Source organism: Elaeis guineensis, chromosome 13 (genome assembly GCF_000442705.2).
Source record: "Elaeis guineensis isolate ETL-2024a chromosome 13, EG11, whole genome shotgun sequence".
Taxonomy (NCBI): Eukaryota; Viridiplantae; Streptophyta; class Magnoliopsida; order Arecales; family Arecaceae; genus Elaeis; species Elaeis guineensis.
Window position 1 is genome coordinate 69,947,696 of NC_026005.2, and position 13,463 is coordinate 69,961,158.

The window sequence follows — 13,463 nt, forward strand, 5'->3', positions numbered from 1 at the left end:
AAATCAAAGAAGAACATTGATTTCTGTGTTTGGATCAGTCACCGGTAAAGGTAAGAATCCCTGTACATGATCACTATTATGTATATGCTATTTTGTTGTTGGTCTTGCATCGTTGGTTTTGCATCGTCGGATTTGAGATCGATGAATTTATTATACCTGAGATACTGTTATTTGATTTTGAGCATGAGTATGTTATGTCAATATATATGTATCAGAGATTGATGGCATGATTATATGGATATGACATATCTGAATTGATCATAATACAAGACAGAATTGATTGATGAAATCAATACATAATGATTAAATGAAAAGAAAGAGATATATGGTATGGACTAGCCTTGTCATGTGGAACAGCCGGCCAGGAGCTTATGCCTGGGACAGCCCGCCAGGAGTTTATGCCTGGGACAGCCCCCACTGACTTACAGGTGGATCAGCCGGCCAGGAGCTCATGCCTGGGACAGCCCGCCAGGAGCTTATGCCTGGGACAGCCTCTCACGGGCTTTGGTACGTGGGACAGTTGGCCAGTAGCTCATCCTGGGACAGTCTTGAAAGACTTTTTAAAGTGGATTCGATCCGGATGATGACTGAGGTATAGACTTGGATAGTCCAGAGCCAGAAAGAAAATGTTAAAAATCATGTGATTATGAAAAGAGAAATGAAAGATAAGGCATGAAACAATTGTTGAACAAAAGTGTTTCACCTGTTAACATATGATGATGCATCTATTTTGACAAGACAGCAAATTTATGAAGTTTGCATTATTCTGGACATTGAACATGAGATTTTATATTTTATTGCTATTCTTTATTTTCAGACTATATTACGATATCAGTGTGATATGGGAATTCTTACTGGGCTGTAAAGCTCACACTCCTTCATCTTTCTTTTCTTTTCAGAGATACAGGATGTTCATGATTGGCTATGGCTTAGATTTATGGGTGAGCAGATGGATAGATAGAGTGTTATAGTACCTGATCAGAGAACTGAAGAAATTTAATTTGTACTTATACAAGATTTTATGAATTATTGTTGAAATTAATTATTATGGTTGATAAGATTGTAATGATTTATTTTGGCCTTGCATATTCTTTAGGGCTTGCTCTAAGGAGTGTGCGGCCATCACGTATCCGACTCGGGTATTGGGTTCGGAGCGTGACATCTGCCAATCGAAGCAGCGTTACTTTGATTGCATGGAATTCCTGCATGTAGAAAGCCAAATGCAGTTCCCATGCATCTCTCACGCTTCAGCAGGACTCTCATTTGAATTAATGGAGCTGAAGTGTGAGAATGTTAGTTATTCCTGATCGATGTTTTGCTTATTAGATTTTAATAAAAGATAAACTTGCGGGAGAACATCTAACACTTCCTCCCATGATTGCCCACTTCTTTCCGTGTTGGAAGGGCTTGCCGTGCTTGCCTGCTTCTTTAGTTGTTCGAAAAGCTTGCCATGGTTGCCTGCTTGTGGGGCCTGATTTTAATAGATGTGTCCCACATGGATGCCACACTTTTTTTTGACTGAAACACATGGATGCCATACTTGGCTCCATATTATCTCCATACCGTAGCTAACTAGGTATTAGCTTTTACTCTCTCTCCTGCTGGGCCACACCATTGGAAAGAATGTGGCACCTATGATCTCGCCATGTGAAAGAATGTGATAAGGATGTACGTCTTCATCGCCTTCTCTTTCTCTTTCCTTGCCCCGTCTGTCCCTGATATTGGAAATTTCGGTGAAGGTCAAATGTCCTATGGCGAGTAACCCGGGTGCTGAATATGGGTACAGATTTGAACTGAGATATTGGTTGACCTCTGTTCTAGAAAAGATTTAAACACTCCAGCTGATGTAGTAATGCTGAGGTTAATTATTCATATATAGAGATTTTATAAATTTTATGCGTTCGTGCTAAACTTGGACGCATGGTGCAAGGTTAATTTGTTGTGGTTTTTCAATAGTTGCTTGTTTAATGATAGGTTAACAGTCAATTCTAACACCTCGCATATCAAGATTGAAACTTGGGAGCCAGAATCTTCTATTCGTGTTTGTCTTATTCAAAGTAATAACTTCGAAACTGGGCAAAGCCTTTCTGACGTTGCCTCACACTAGTTTTTTCAAGATTTGCAAGGTTAGTATTCGAAGATCTTCAAGTTTAATATCATAACATATATTGGAAAATAGGACTCTAGAATCAAGGGCAGAGCAGGAAAAGTTTGCTGTAAAGGTTTCTGTAGATTGAAGAAATTATTGCATACTTAGGAGGATAAGATAGGGTACTTAGTTGAAAATCTGTGAGATTCCATATATATTTCAAGATCTTAGATTAGATAAAAACTGAATAAAAATGAAGAGGAATAGTGAGAAAAAGTAGCAAGGAAGATAACTGGAAAGGATTCACCTCAGAGAACTGTAGATGCATGCCAGACATTTCTGGACTAATGGAACTTTAAAATAAACTCCCTATGATAACAGCTGGTGTACCCTGTATGCCTCAAAGGGCGGAACAACTTAAATAAGTGTTTTGAGAATCTTCAGGTTCTAGAATGCCAGGAAATTAAGTAAAGAAGCATTAGAAACCGATAACTGCAGCCATCAAACCCGCCAAGTCTGCCCCAGATCCATGTGTTTATTAAACAGAATGGGAGAAGTAACTTCTCATAGTGGCTGGTAGGCAACTTCAAAGTTTCCAAGTCGAAAATAAAATACCAAATTATTTTTTCATACAGATATCCATGCGGGCAAAAACGGTCCATATGCAGCGTAAAACCACATGATTAATCCCTTTGAGCTCTGCAACAACTACATGTGGAGGTGAAAACCACATAGACCTGTTTAATGCAAATATAATACACACTGATCGTAACCTGGCAGATCAAATTCATCATAATGCACACTAGCACCCTAGCTGAACAGGATAATCCAGAAAGTGAACCAAGAAATGCTCAAAAATTGTATGAGTCTCTCCCTGGTTGCCTTTAGTTAATTCTCTCAATGATTACCCTACTTATCTTTCTTTTTTAATGTTGCATCCTGCATGTCTTTTCACATTCTTACTATGACATTGTTTTCTTGTGGATATCCGAATGTATCTCTCACTTGAAGTTGGCTTAAGTTGATGAGAAAGTATCGCAAGAAAAGAGTAAAATTGTAAAATGCTTGAAAGATGCTTACATGGAAACGGCTACTCATCTTTGACATAAAGTAAGATGGTTATTACAAATACAAAGTTTGCATACTGCATCATTAGGTTCTCAAATTCAAAAACATATATAATCAGAAATACAGTTGCTTAAAAATGCAAAGAGTGAATCTTGTTTTATTCGAAATGGAAATCACCATATATACCCATCTTTTTTGAATGGAGAGAGCACCATAGCTAGCTATCAGGTGGGACTTTAGACAGGTTTGACAACACTTGCAGATCAGGAACTAAATCCAGGCGATGGGGGAACTGATATGTCTGCATTCCCTTCCAGCATCATCATCACATTCTTCATACTAGGCCGAGAACCCGGTTCTGAGTGAGTGCAGCAGAGCCCCAGTTTGACAAGCCTATTCAACTCTGTCATATCTGTTGGATTATTTTAAACTTATCATTAAATGACTTTGGAAAACTAAAAGGCCTCTTGGAAAACTAAAGGGCCTCTTGGAAATCTGAAAGGCCTCCTTGTAAAAAGGAATAGGCTTCTTGATAGATGAAGAATACATAGAATTCTGTAAATGCTTCTTAGTATTCCATGCATGAATTAAATGCTATAGAATATAAAAAGGCATCTAGGCATCTATAAATAGGAAGGTGATTTGTCCATTGTGGTGTGTGAAGCAAGTATTCTTCTTGTCATCTTTCCACCATAAGAAAAGAGTGTTTATTATTTTTATTTGAGATTCTTCAATTTTATCATTTGGTATCAGAGCCTTGTCTTGTTGAGAAGACTGATCCTAAGAGAAATGGCTAGTGATGGTGTGCAAATGCAAATCCCAAAGCTTACTAAGGAGAACTTTGGGAATTGGTGTATCCAGATGAAGTCATTGTTTGGCTCACAAGATCTATGGGAGATCGTTAATGATGGCTACACCGAGCCTACACCAGATCAAGAGAGAGGGTACAATCAAAATCAAAAGGAGGCTTTGAGAGTTACAAGGAGGAGAGACAAGAAAGCTTTGTTTCAATTGTATCAAGCCTTGGATGAGGTGACATTTGAAAGAATTGCTGAGGCAACTTCTGCAAAGCAAGCATGGGATACTCTCTCCATCATATTTAAAGGAGAAGAAAAAGTGAAGCGAATTCGACTACAACAATTACGGGGAGAATTTGAAGTCGCCACCATGAAGGAGACGGAGAATATCTTCAACTACTTTTCTCGAATATTGGTTATCGTAAACCAATTGAAGAGGAATGGAGAGAAGATAGATGATGTTCGAGTGGTAGAGAAGATACTTCGGTCTTTGACACCGAGGTTTGAGCATATTGTTGTCGCTATTGAAGAAGCTAATGATGTGGATACTCTATCCATCAATGCGTTGATGGGTAAACTTCAAGTCCATGAACAAAAGAAGCAAAATAAAATTGAAGCAGCTAATACAGAGCAAATACTTCAATCAAAGGTGGAGGCCAAAGATCAAAAAGGAAAGGATCAAGGGCAATCTCAAGCATTTCGAGATACTAGTAGCAACATAAGAGGTGGTGGCAACAACTACCGTGGTCGTGGTCGAGGCCGTAGTCATGGTCGAGGAGGCTACAATGGTGGAAGAGGCCGAACTCCAAATTTCAACAATGGAAGAGGTGGTAGAAGAGGTGAACATGGTCGAGGTAGAAGATTAAATGGAGGTCGTGACCAAGCAAGATCCAATGTTCAATGCTATAATTACCACAAATATGGGCATTATAGCTATGAGTGTTGGAACAATGAGCAAAGCAACTACTCCGAATCCAAAAACCAAGAAGAAGAGCCAACTCTTCTTTTGGCATGCCAACAAAATGGAGACTTGAAGAATGTGTGGTTTCTTGACTCAGGAGCCACAAACCACATGTGTGGAAGAAAAGACCTATTCGTGGAGTTGCAAGAAGGGGTGCATGGTGATGTGAAGTTTGGGGATTTCTCTAAAGTTCCCGTCAAAGGAAGAGGCAAGATCATGATTCAACAAAAGAATGGTACGTCTGATTTTATTTCCAATGTATATTATGTGCCAGACTTGAAGAGTAATATTCTAAGTATTGGCCAACTTTTGGAGAAGGGTTATATAATTCATATGAAAGGGTCATCACTAACCTTAAGAGATTGGAATGGGAAGCTGATTGCTTGTGTCCAGATGGCGAAGAACAGGATGTTTCCTCTTCTCTTGAAGACAGATTCGCAAAATTGCTTGCAAGTGGATATCAAGAACCCTTCTTGGCTTTGGCATCTCAGGCTTGGACATTTAAATTTTGGAAGTTTGAAATTGCTATCTAAAGATGGTATGGTGAAAGGTCTTCCGCATATATATTATCCAAATGAAGTTTGTGAAAAGTGCACACTAGCAAAGCATACAAGAGCTCCCTTCAAAGGTGGAAAGTCTTGGAAAGCAATGAGACCATTGCAGTTGGTGCATACTGATATATGCGGCCCTCTTCCAGAATCTCATGGTGGTAACAAATATTTTATAACATTTGTTGATGATTTTAGTAGAATGTTGTGGGTTTATTTTCTTAAAGAAAAGTCGGCTGCACTCTCTACATTTAAAAATTTTAAATCTTTAGTTGAAAAAGAATGTAACTATAAAGTATAAATTTTGAGATCCGATAGAGGCGGAGAATACATGTCAAATACTTTCAGGAACTATTGTGATGAAGAAGGAGTTCGACATCAATTCACTGCTCCGTACTCTCCACAACAAAATGGAGTAGCCGAAAGGAAAAATCGGACCATCCTTGACATGACAAGATGTTGAAAGAGAAGAACCTTCCCGAGCAATTTTGGGCTGAAGCGGTGGCATGTGCAGCCTATCTCATCAACCGAAGTCCGACAAAGTTCATCAAAGGAATGACACCAAAGGAAGCTTGGAGTGGCTACAAGCCAGGAGTGAGCCACTTGAAGATTTTTGGGAGCATTGCTTATGCCCAAGTGCCACAAGAGAAGAGAAAAAAGCTTGATAATCGAAGCCAAAAGTGCATCTTCATAGGATACAGTGAGCAATCCAAAGCCTACAAGTTGTATGATCCAACGGCAAATAAGGTAATCATCAGTCGAGATGTGGTCTTCAAGGAAGATGATGTATGGGATTGGAGTGGCACAGATTCTCATACCAAATATGTACCACTTCATAATGAAGCTGAGGAGAACATAGAAGTGGAGGCTGTCCAACCAATATTATCACCAGCAAGATCATCTCCACCACCACAAGCTACACCGGCTTCTTCAAGTCATTCTATATCAACAAGAAGTCATGGAAGAAAATTTAGAAGTCTTAATGATCTTTATGATGAAACAGAAGCAGTTGAACAAGTTGATTTATATTGTTTATTTGCTGATGTTGAATCTCTAACATTTGATGAAGCAGTGCAGAAAGCTGAATGGAGAAAGGCAATGAAGGAGGAGATCCATGCCCTAGAGAAAAATAATACGTGGGAGTTAACTACACTTCCAAAAGGACAAAAGGTGATAGACGTTAAGTGGGTGTACAAAGTGAAGCACACTGCTAATGGAGAAGTAGAAAGATACAAAGCTCGTCTTGTTGCCAAAGGCTACAAGCAAAAGAAGGGATTCGACTATGATGAAGTCTTTGCACCAGTTGCTCGACTTGACACCGTGAAGCTTATCTTCTCACTTGCATCTCATCACAAGTGGAAGATGTACCATATGGATGTGAAGTCAGCATTTCTCAATGGCTACCTTGAAGAAGAAGTTTATATTGAGCAACCGGAGGGTTATATCCTTAAAGGCATGGAAGATAAAGTGTATAAGTTACGAAAAGCTTTGTATGGGTTGAAGCAAGCACCCCGAGCATGGAATACACGGATCGATCATTATCTCCAAGGATACGGCTTTGTCAAGTGCCCCTATGAATATGCCACCTATGTGAAGAAAAAAAGAGATGATATTTTGATAATATGTTTATATGTAGATGACCTTCTTGTGACAGGTAGCAGCAAGGAAATGATTTATGAATTCAAAGCAGCTATGGGCAAGGAGTTCGAAATGACGGGTGGAGACTTGATGTCCTATTTTCTTGGCATCGAGGTAAAGCATAGAGAAGATGGCATCTTCATTTCTCAAGGGAGATATGCAAGAAATATTCTAAAAAAATTCAAAATGGAGAGTTGTAAGGAAGTAAACACCCCGGTGGCTTATGGAGAAAAACTTAGTAAAGAAGGAGAAGGCAAGGAGGTGAACTCGACTCTATTCAAAAGTCTTGTTGGAAGTCTTCGCTATCTCACTATAAGTCGGCCCGATATTGTTTATGGAGTTGGTTTGATTAGTAGATATATGGAGCATCCAAAGGAGTCACATTGGATGGCGGCAAAGAGGATTCTTAGATATCTTAAAGGAACTCTTGATCATGGTATGTTTTATGCTCATTCCAATGATGCAAGTTTAATTGGTTTTTCTGATAGTGATTGGGGTGGAGATCTTGATGAATGGAAGAGCACTTCCGGTTATGTTTTTTATTTTGGTGCTAATGCTTTTTCTTGGAGCTCAAAGAAGCAATCTATTGTGGCACTATCTACATGTGAGGCGGAGTATGTTGCAGCGGCATCATGTGTATGTGAGGCTATATGGTTGCAAAATTTGCTAGAAGAATTGGGTCATCCACAAAAAGAGCCTATAAAGATCAATGTTGATAACAAATCTGCTATTGAGCTAGCCAAGAATCCAGTCCAACATGGAAGAAGCAAACATATCGACACTAGATTCCATTTTCTTCGTGATCAAGTCAAAAAAGGAATTGTGGAGGTTGTGTATTGCAAATCAAAGGAACAAGTTGCTGATATATTCACAAAATCACTCAAAAGTGAAGACTATCAAAGGCTGAGGAAGATGCTTGGAGTCATAGCACCAAGATGAACAAGTTTAAGGGGGGAATTGTTGGATTATTTTAAACTTATCATTAAATGACTTTGGAAAACTAAAAGGCCTCTTGGAAAACTAAAGGGTCTCTTGGAAATCTGAAAGGCCTCCTTGTAAAAAGAAATAGGCTTCTTGATAGATGAAGAATACATAGAATTCTGTAAATGCTTCTTAGTATTCCATGCATGAATTAAATGCTATGGAATATAAAAAGGCATCTAGGCATCTATAAATAGGAAGGTGATTTGTCCATTGTGGTGTGTGAAGCAAGTATTCTTCTTGTCATCTTTTCACCATAAGAAAAAAGTGTTTATTATTTTTATTTGAGATTCTTCAATTTTATCAATATCTACTTCATCAGGCACGAGCTTCTCCAACTCTCCATCCATAAAGCAGTTATAGACCCAGTCCAGAAGCATGATTGCATCTTCTTCAGCTTCCAATTCCATATTTTTCCTGCAGCATACGATTTCGAGCAATACAATGCCAAAGCTGTAGACATCTGCCTTCACCGTTGTCGGCGCATTCTTGTGCCATTCTGGTGCAAGGTAACCCCTTGTCCCTCTAATGCCCGTAAATGTTCTGGTCTGACTTGGCATCAACAACTTTGCTAACCCAAAATCTGATATCTTTGCCGTCCAATTATCATCCATCAGTATGTTTTGAGGTTTTATGTCACAATGTATGATACGAGTTTCACACTCCTCATGCAGATAATGGATCCCTCTAGCGATATCTAACGCAATCCTTACCCGCTCGTCCCAACCTGGGTGTCCGTCAGCCTTAAAGATGAGGTCTGCAAGCGATCCGTTGCTCATGTATTCATAGACTAAGAGCCTGTTAGTACCTTCATCACAGAAGCCAAGCAGTCTTACCAAGTTCTTGTGGTGAGTTCTTCCAATTGTCCTCATCTCTGTTCGGAACTCTCTTTCTCCCTCATCCACCACCTTCTCAAGTCTTTTTACAGCTATTACTCTTTGACCACGAGGCAAGGTCCCCTTAAAGACAGTTCCAAAGGCTCCCTTACCTAGCTCTTCCTTGAAACCATCGGTCGCTTCCCTCAACTCATGGTAGGAAAAAGGTCTGGGTGCTATTTCGTCCACCAGAGCTGGTTCTTTATTTCTCCACAACCTTCCGTACCTTCCAGCTCGATACCTATAAAAGAAGAAAATTAAAGTAGCCAAGGAAGAAATTATACAAGCAATAATAGCCGCTGACACAATCGAAATCTTAACGCTGAACTTTCGCCTGATAATAACAACGGGAGCTGCAGAAGGGCTTTCTGGACGGCTATTAATTACAGGCCATCCTCCAGCGCTTATGTTAGCCAGCTTGATGAATGTCGTGGTGGAGTCATCTCTGATCCCATATCTCAATGGTAACACCTGTTTGCTGCACGTATTGTGTTTAAACAGAGCGGCATCACATTTACAATCACTCAAACATGCATCACTGCAAGCTTCATCGCTTGTTACAGACAGTGAATCAGCATAGGAACCATCCATCCATGCTACGTTGTCCAGAGTGGACAAGTATGTCGTGTTATCATTGTTCGAGTAGCAACCAGAGGCCGTGAAGTTCCTCCTGCATCCGTTCGATGTCCTGTTAGCATCAAGATAATCGAAACCACGCAAACAAGAGCATACCACTTGTCCATTTGCGGAAGTGCAGTAGCTGTTCACACCACAGGTTCCCTTGACCGCACACGGATCTGTTACGTCTGGGAATTTCTTCAATACCTGTTCTGTATTTAACTCGAGATCGTGAGAATATAACCGGAAGATCCCATCGACACCAAGCGTTGCACGATGCACCAGCGCTGTCCCGCTATGGTAGCCGCTTGTTAGATTGTATGTGACATTGTCGTTGAGCAGGTACAGCGAACCTTTATCATCCAGATTTAAGCTCTGGTAGCCATCTCCATCTGTTCCGGAGGCATAGTAAGAATCCTCTGGACGATCTGGTGATGCCACAGGATATAGAACGAGGTTCCCATCAGTCTGCATGCTGAGCTGAAACTTCCCACTCGAGTGGTTGGTTTCTGATGCGCTGGAAACGAGCTTAGATCCAGAGTGCAGCTCTTGACCTGCCATGATTGTGTCCGTTGGATTGTCAAAGGTTTCCCATATGACATTAAAGTTAGAGTCATAGATGACGAAGTTCCCGGAATCGAGCATGGAAGCAGAGGAAGCATCGTTGCCTGTGGAAAGGTTGGAGATGAGCCTCCCTTCTGAGTGTTGGAGGAGGAGCTTGAGCCCTTCATTAGTTAGCTTCAATACAGCATCTTTGGTCACCGGTGGATCATCTCGGTCTGCTGTCCATATAACAGTGGAGTTTTCAGGAGATGCCACCAGCCATATTCCAATGGAGAAGCCCGTGCCTTCTGGGTAGAATCCGAAGGCGAAACGTCCATTTGGTGACTGCCATGATGTAGGGTTGGCGGTGGGATGGAGAGAGGTGTCCAAGCTTATGTTGGGCTGCCTTGGTTGAGCTGCTCCCAGTGCAAACGTTGATGAGAAGATGGAGAGGAACAGGATGTAGGATATTGCTGAAGCCATTAGAGAAAATGACCAAGAAAGGATTGCAAGGACTTGCTAATATCTTGAGCTCTATAAATTCTTTTGTGGACTGATTGCATGTAGTTGAGAGGAAAAACGGGAACTGGTAATGTCTAAGCAACAAAAGGAGAGGTTCATTGGGTTGACCCGAAGTAAACTGCAACAGGCTGTCCCAAAATAAACACAGCGGTACTGCAAATGACTCGGTAGGATTCGGTTTGTATCCTTCGCGCGAAATAATGATTCAACTTCTTTCATCACTTCAATCGTTGGATCGCGCATTGGCCACTTTATGATCTGTGCAGGCTGATGAATGAAAAGTTTGGAGTACTTTGCAATCTGTGCAACGCGTGATCCAATAGCTGATGCCGCGCAAGAACGTGGTTCATTCTTTCGCAAGAAGAATACAACCCTAAGCCGACTCAGCAATGATAATGACATTCCTTGGGTTGACCCAATGTAAACACATCGACTGCGTGATTGAAGCTGGTGAGCTCACGTTCTTTTATTTTGAGAGCGCAAGTGCTGACGCTTTGCCCCCACTCAACATTATTACTCCAGTATTAGCTGGTCTCATGATCTCTTGATTGTACTTGATCACTTGTTACCGAAAAAAGCTTCTGAGCCAGCTTGTTACACGCTAGCGCAAGAATCTGCCTGTTCTTGACCGTGTCCCAGGCAGGCAATTGCTTGGGAATGTCATGTTTATAAGCAAATTGAAGCAGCATTAATTTGATTGCATGGTTTTCCTGCATCTAGAAGCCACCTGCAATTCCGCATCTCTCACGCTTCAGCTAGACTCTCATTTGAATTAATGGAGCTAAAGTCTGATAATGAGTTATTCCTAATTGATATTTTGCTTATTAGCATATAGTCCAAGAAAAATGATATTCCAGAGCGGCTCACATGGTGCAAAGTGATTCACACGGTCGTCAATTCCTCTCTAGCTACATATACAGGAGTGAATGCACCAGTGACTCGATTGGTGCTGTATATCGTGGCTCTTGATGAAACAACATTTATTTAATTTGGTAGAACAATACAACACTGCATAGCGTTTTGACAACCACTACATCATCCAATCATAAAGTCAGACAGCTATCATTAGATGGTATATATCATTGTTGATGGTTGTCCATCCTCTGGTGACAGTCATTTAAGTATTATACGTCACTCTATAATGCAAAGTGCGCACAGGACCTTTTTTTTTTGAAGAAAATGGGAAAAGTAAGATACTTCCATCGTTGAGAATTATATTAACAATATTTAATAGATGATACAGAGATGCTTAACTTTTCTTATTCTTACTATAATATTGTTTTCTTGTAGATATCCGAAAGCATCTGTTAGGATTTGACGCCTCGAGATTCAGCCCACATTGAGCCCACAGCGAAGTTCGCGGCGAAAAACGGAGTCCAACGAGACCAAGATCACCTGAATCGGAGCTCGGATGGAGGAGATACGAGCTTTTGAAGTCGGCACGAGAATCGAGGCGGCGGAAGACCGCCGGCGATCGGCGGCGGGCGGCAGCGGCGCGCGGGATACGCGACCCAGGCCCAGGCCCACGCGGGACACGCGACCCAGGCCCACGGCTCCTTTGCCCCGGTCCACCGTGGACCGGGAGGTCCACAGCAGGGCCTGTGGACCGCGTGGGCGTTTCCTACGCGTTTCTCACGGTCCACGGTACTATTCCATGGACCGGAGCACGATCCAACGGCCCAGGTGGCTCCCGGTCTTGATCCGACGGTCTGGGACGCTGATTTGGCTTGTTTAGGACTCTTAAACCTAATCTAATTAGGTTTTAAGCTCTGTTTAACCCTTTAAAAGGGCCTGAGACGAACAGAGAAGTGTGGTTGGATTTTCTCGCCGCTGTACGAACCAGAGGAGAGAGAGAGGCGTGAGGCTGCTGTGAGAGAAGGAGCAGGAGGCTCCTGGACAGCGGTCACCAGACTCTTCAGGGGTTCAGGGGGGTCTTCAAGAGAGAGAGAGCTTTTGTGAGGGAAACTTCTAGTGAGAGAGAATTGGGTGTACAAGGGTTGAGGGTGAGGTCTCCTCTTGTAAAATTTTCTTTTCATAGTGAAGTTTGCATGCCCCGTGGAGGCGAGCCCTTTTATGGCTGATCCACGTATTTTGATTGTTTTTCTTTTTGTTTTGTTTCTTCTTTCTTCCTGCTGCATCGCGTAGTACTGAAAGGATCTTGGGAGGTGGTGTCCTGGCCAGACATCCACCCAACAAGTGGTATCAGAGCAAGGCGGTACAAGGACGCAGATTGCAGTGGTGGTGAGCAAGACTGAAGATGGAGAAAACAGGAACAATCAAGATGGAGATCAACAAGTTCGATGGTAAGAGCAATTTCTCCTTGTGGCAGGCAAGGGTGAAGGACATGCTCATCCAACAGGGGTTGATCGATGCTCTCTTGTGCGATGAGAAGCCGACCACCATAGAGATGCGGGATTAGAAACGGCTACAGATGCAGGTGGTGAGTACCATCTGCATGTACCTGGCAGATGAGGTGGTGATCCATGTGCTGAGTGAGACTTCCCCGACGGTGCTGTGGTCGAAGCTCGAGAAGTTGTACATGGCGAAGTCTCTCACCAACACTCTTTTCCTCTGGAGGCAGTTTTACCAACTGCGGATGACTGAGGGACAGAGCATGCAGGAGCATCTGAGCCACTTCCAGAAGATCCTCACCGACTTTCTCAGCGTTGGCGAGAACGTTGAGGAGAAGACCAGGGCGCTGGTTTTGCTGGCGTCGCTTCCTTCTTCGTACGAGTCCTTGGTGACTGCTCTTCTAGTGGGGAAGAGCACTATCAAGATGGACGAGGTCATCGCGGCGATACTCCAGAACGAGGTTCTCAGGAG

At 42.0% G+C, this 13,463-nt stretch overlaps 2 protein-coding genes across 2 annotated transcripts; one reads left to right on the top strand and one right to left on the bottom strand.

Annotated features, from left to right (window-relative positions):
* Positions 1–3,420: 3,420 nt before the first annotated feature.
* LOC140853471 (G-type lectin S-receptor-like serine/threonine-protein kinase LECRK4) lies at positions 3,421–10,601 on the bottom strand. The gene is made up of 2 exons (XM_073248190.1): positions 8,395–10,601; positions 3,421–3,571 (listed from the first exon to the last, which is right to left on the bottom strand). The coding sequence occupies exons 1-2, from the start codon at positions 10,599–10,601 to the stop codon at positions 3,421–3,423; spliced, it is 2,358 nt and encodes a 785-aa protein (XP_073104291.1).
* Positions 3,766–5,764, top strand: LOC140853288 (uncharacterized). The gene has a single exon (XM_073247734.1). It carries the CDS (start codon positions 3,947–3,949, stop codon positions 5,762–5,764), a length of 1,818 nt encoding a protein of 605 aa, XP_073103835.1. The 5' UTR covers positions 3,766–3,946.
* Positions 10,602–13,463: the final 2,862 nt, after the last annotated feature.

Bases quoted from the DNA above. Each gene is read 5' to 3' on its own strand.
- LOC140853288 (XM_073247734.1), top strand. From the start codon at position 3,947: ATGGCTAGTGATGGTGTGCAAATGCAAATCCCAAAGCTTACTAAGGAG.
- LOC140853471 (XM_073248190.1), bottom strand. From the start codon at position 10,601: ATGGCTTCAGCAATATCCTACATCCTGTTCCTCTCCATCTTCTCATCA. The intron at 3,572-8,394 runs AGATATTGATAA...AAATAATCCAAC, and splicing joins AAGCTCGTGCCTGATGAAGT to AGATATGACAGAGTTGAATA.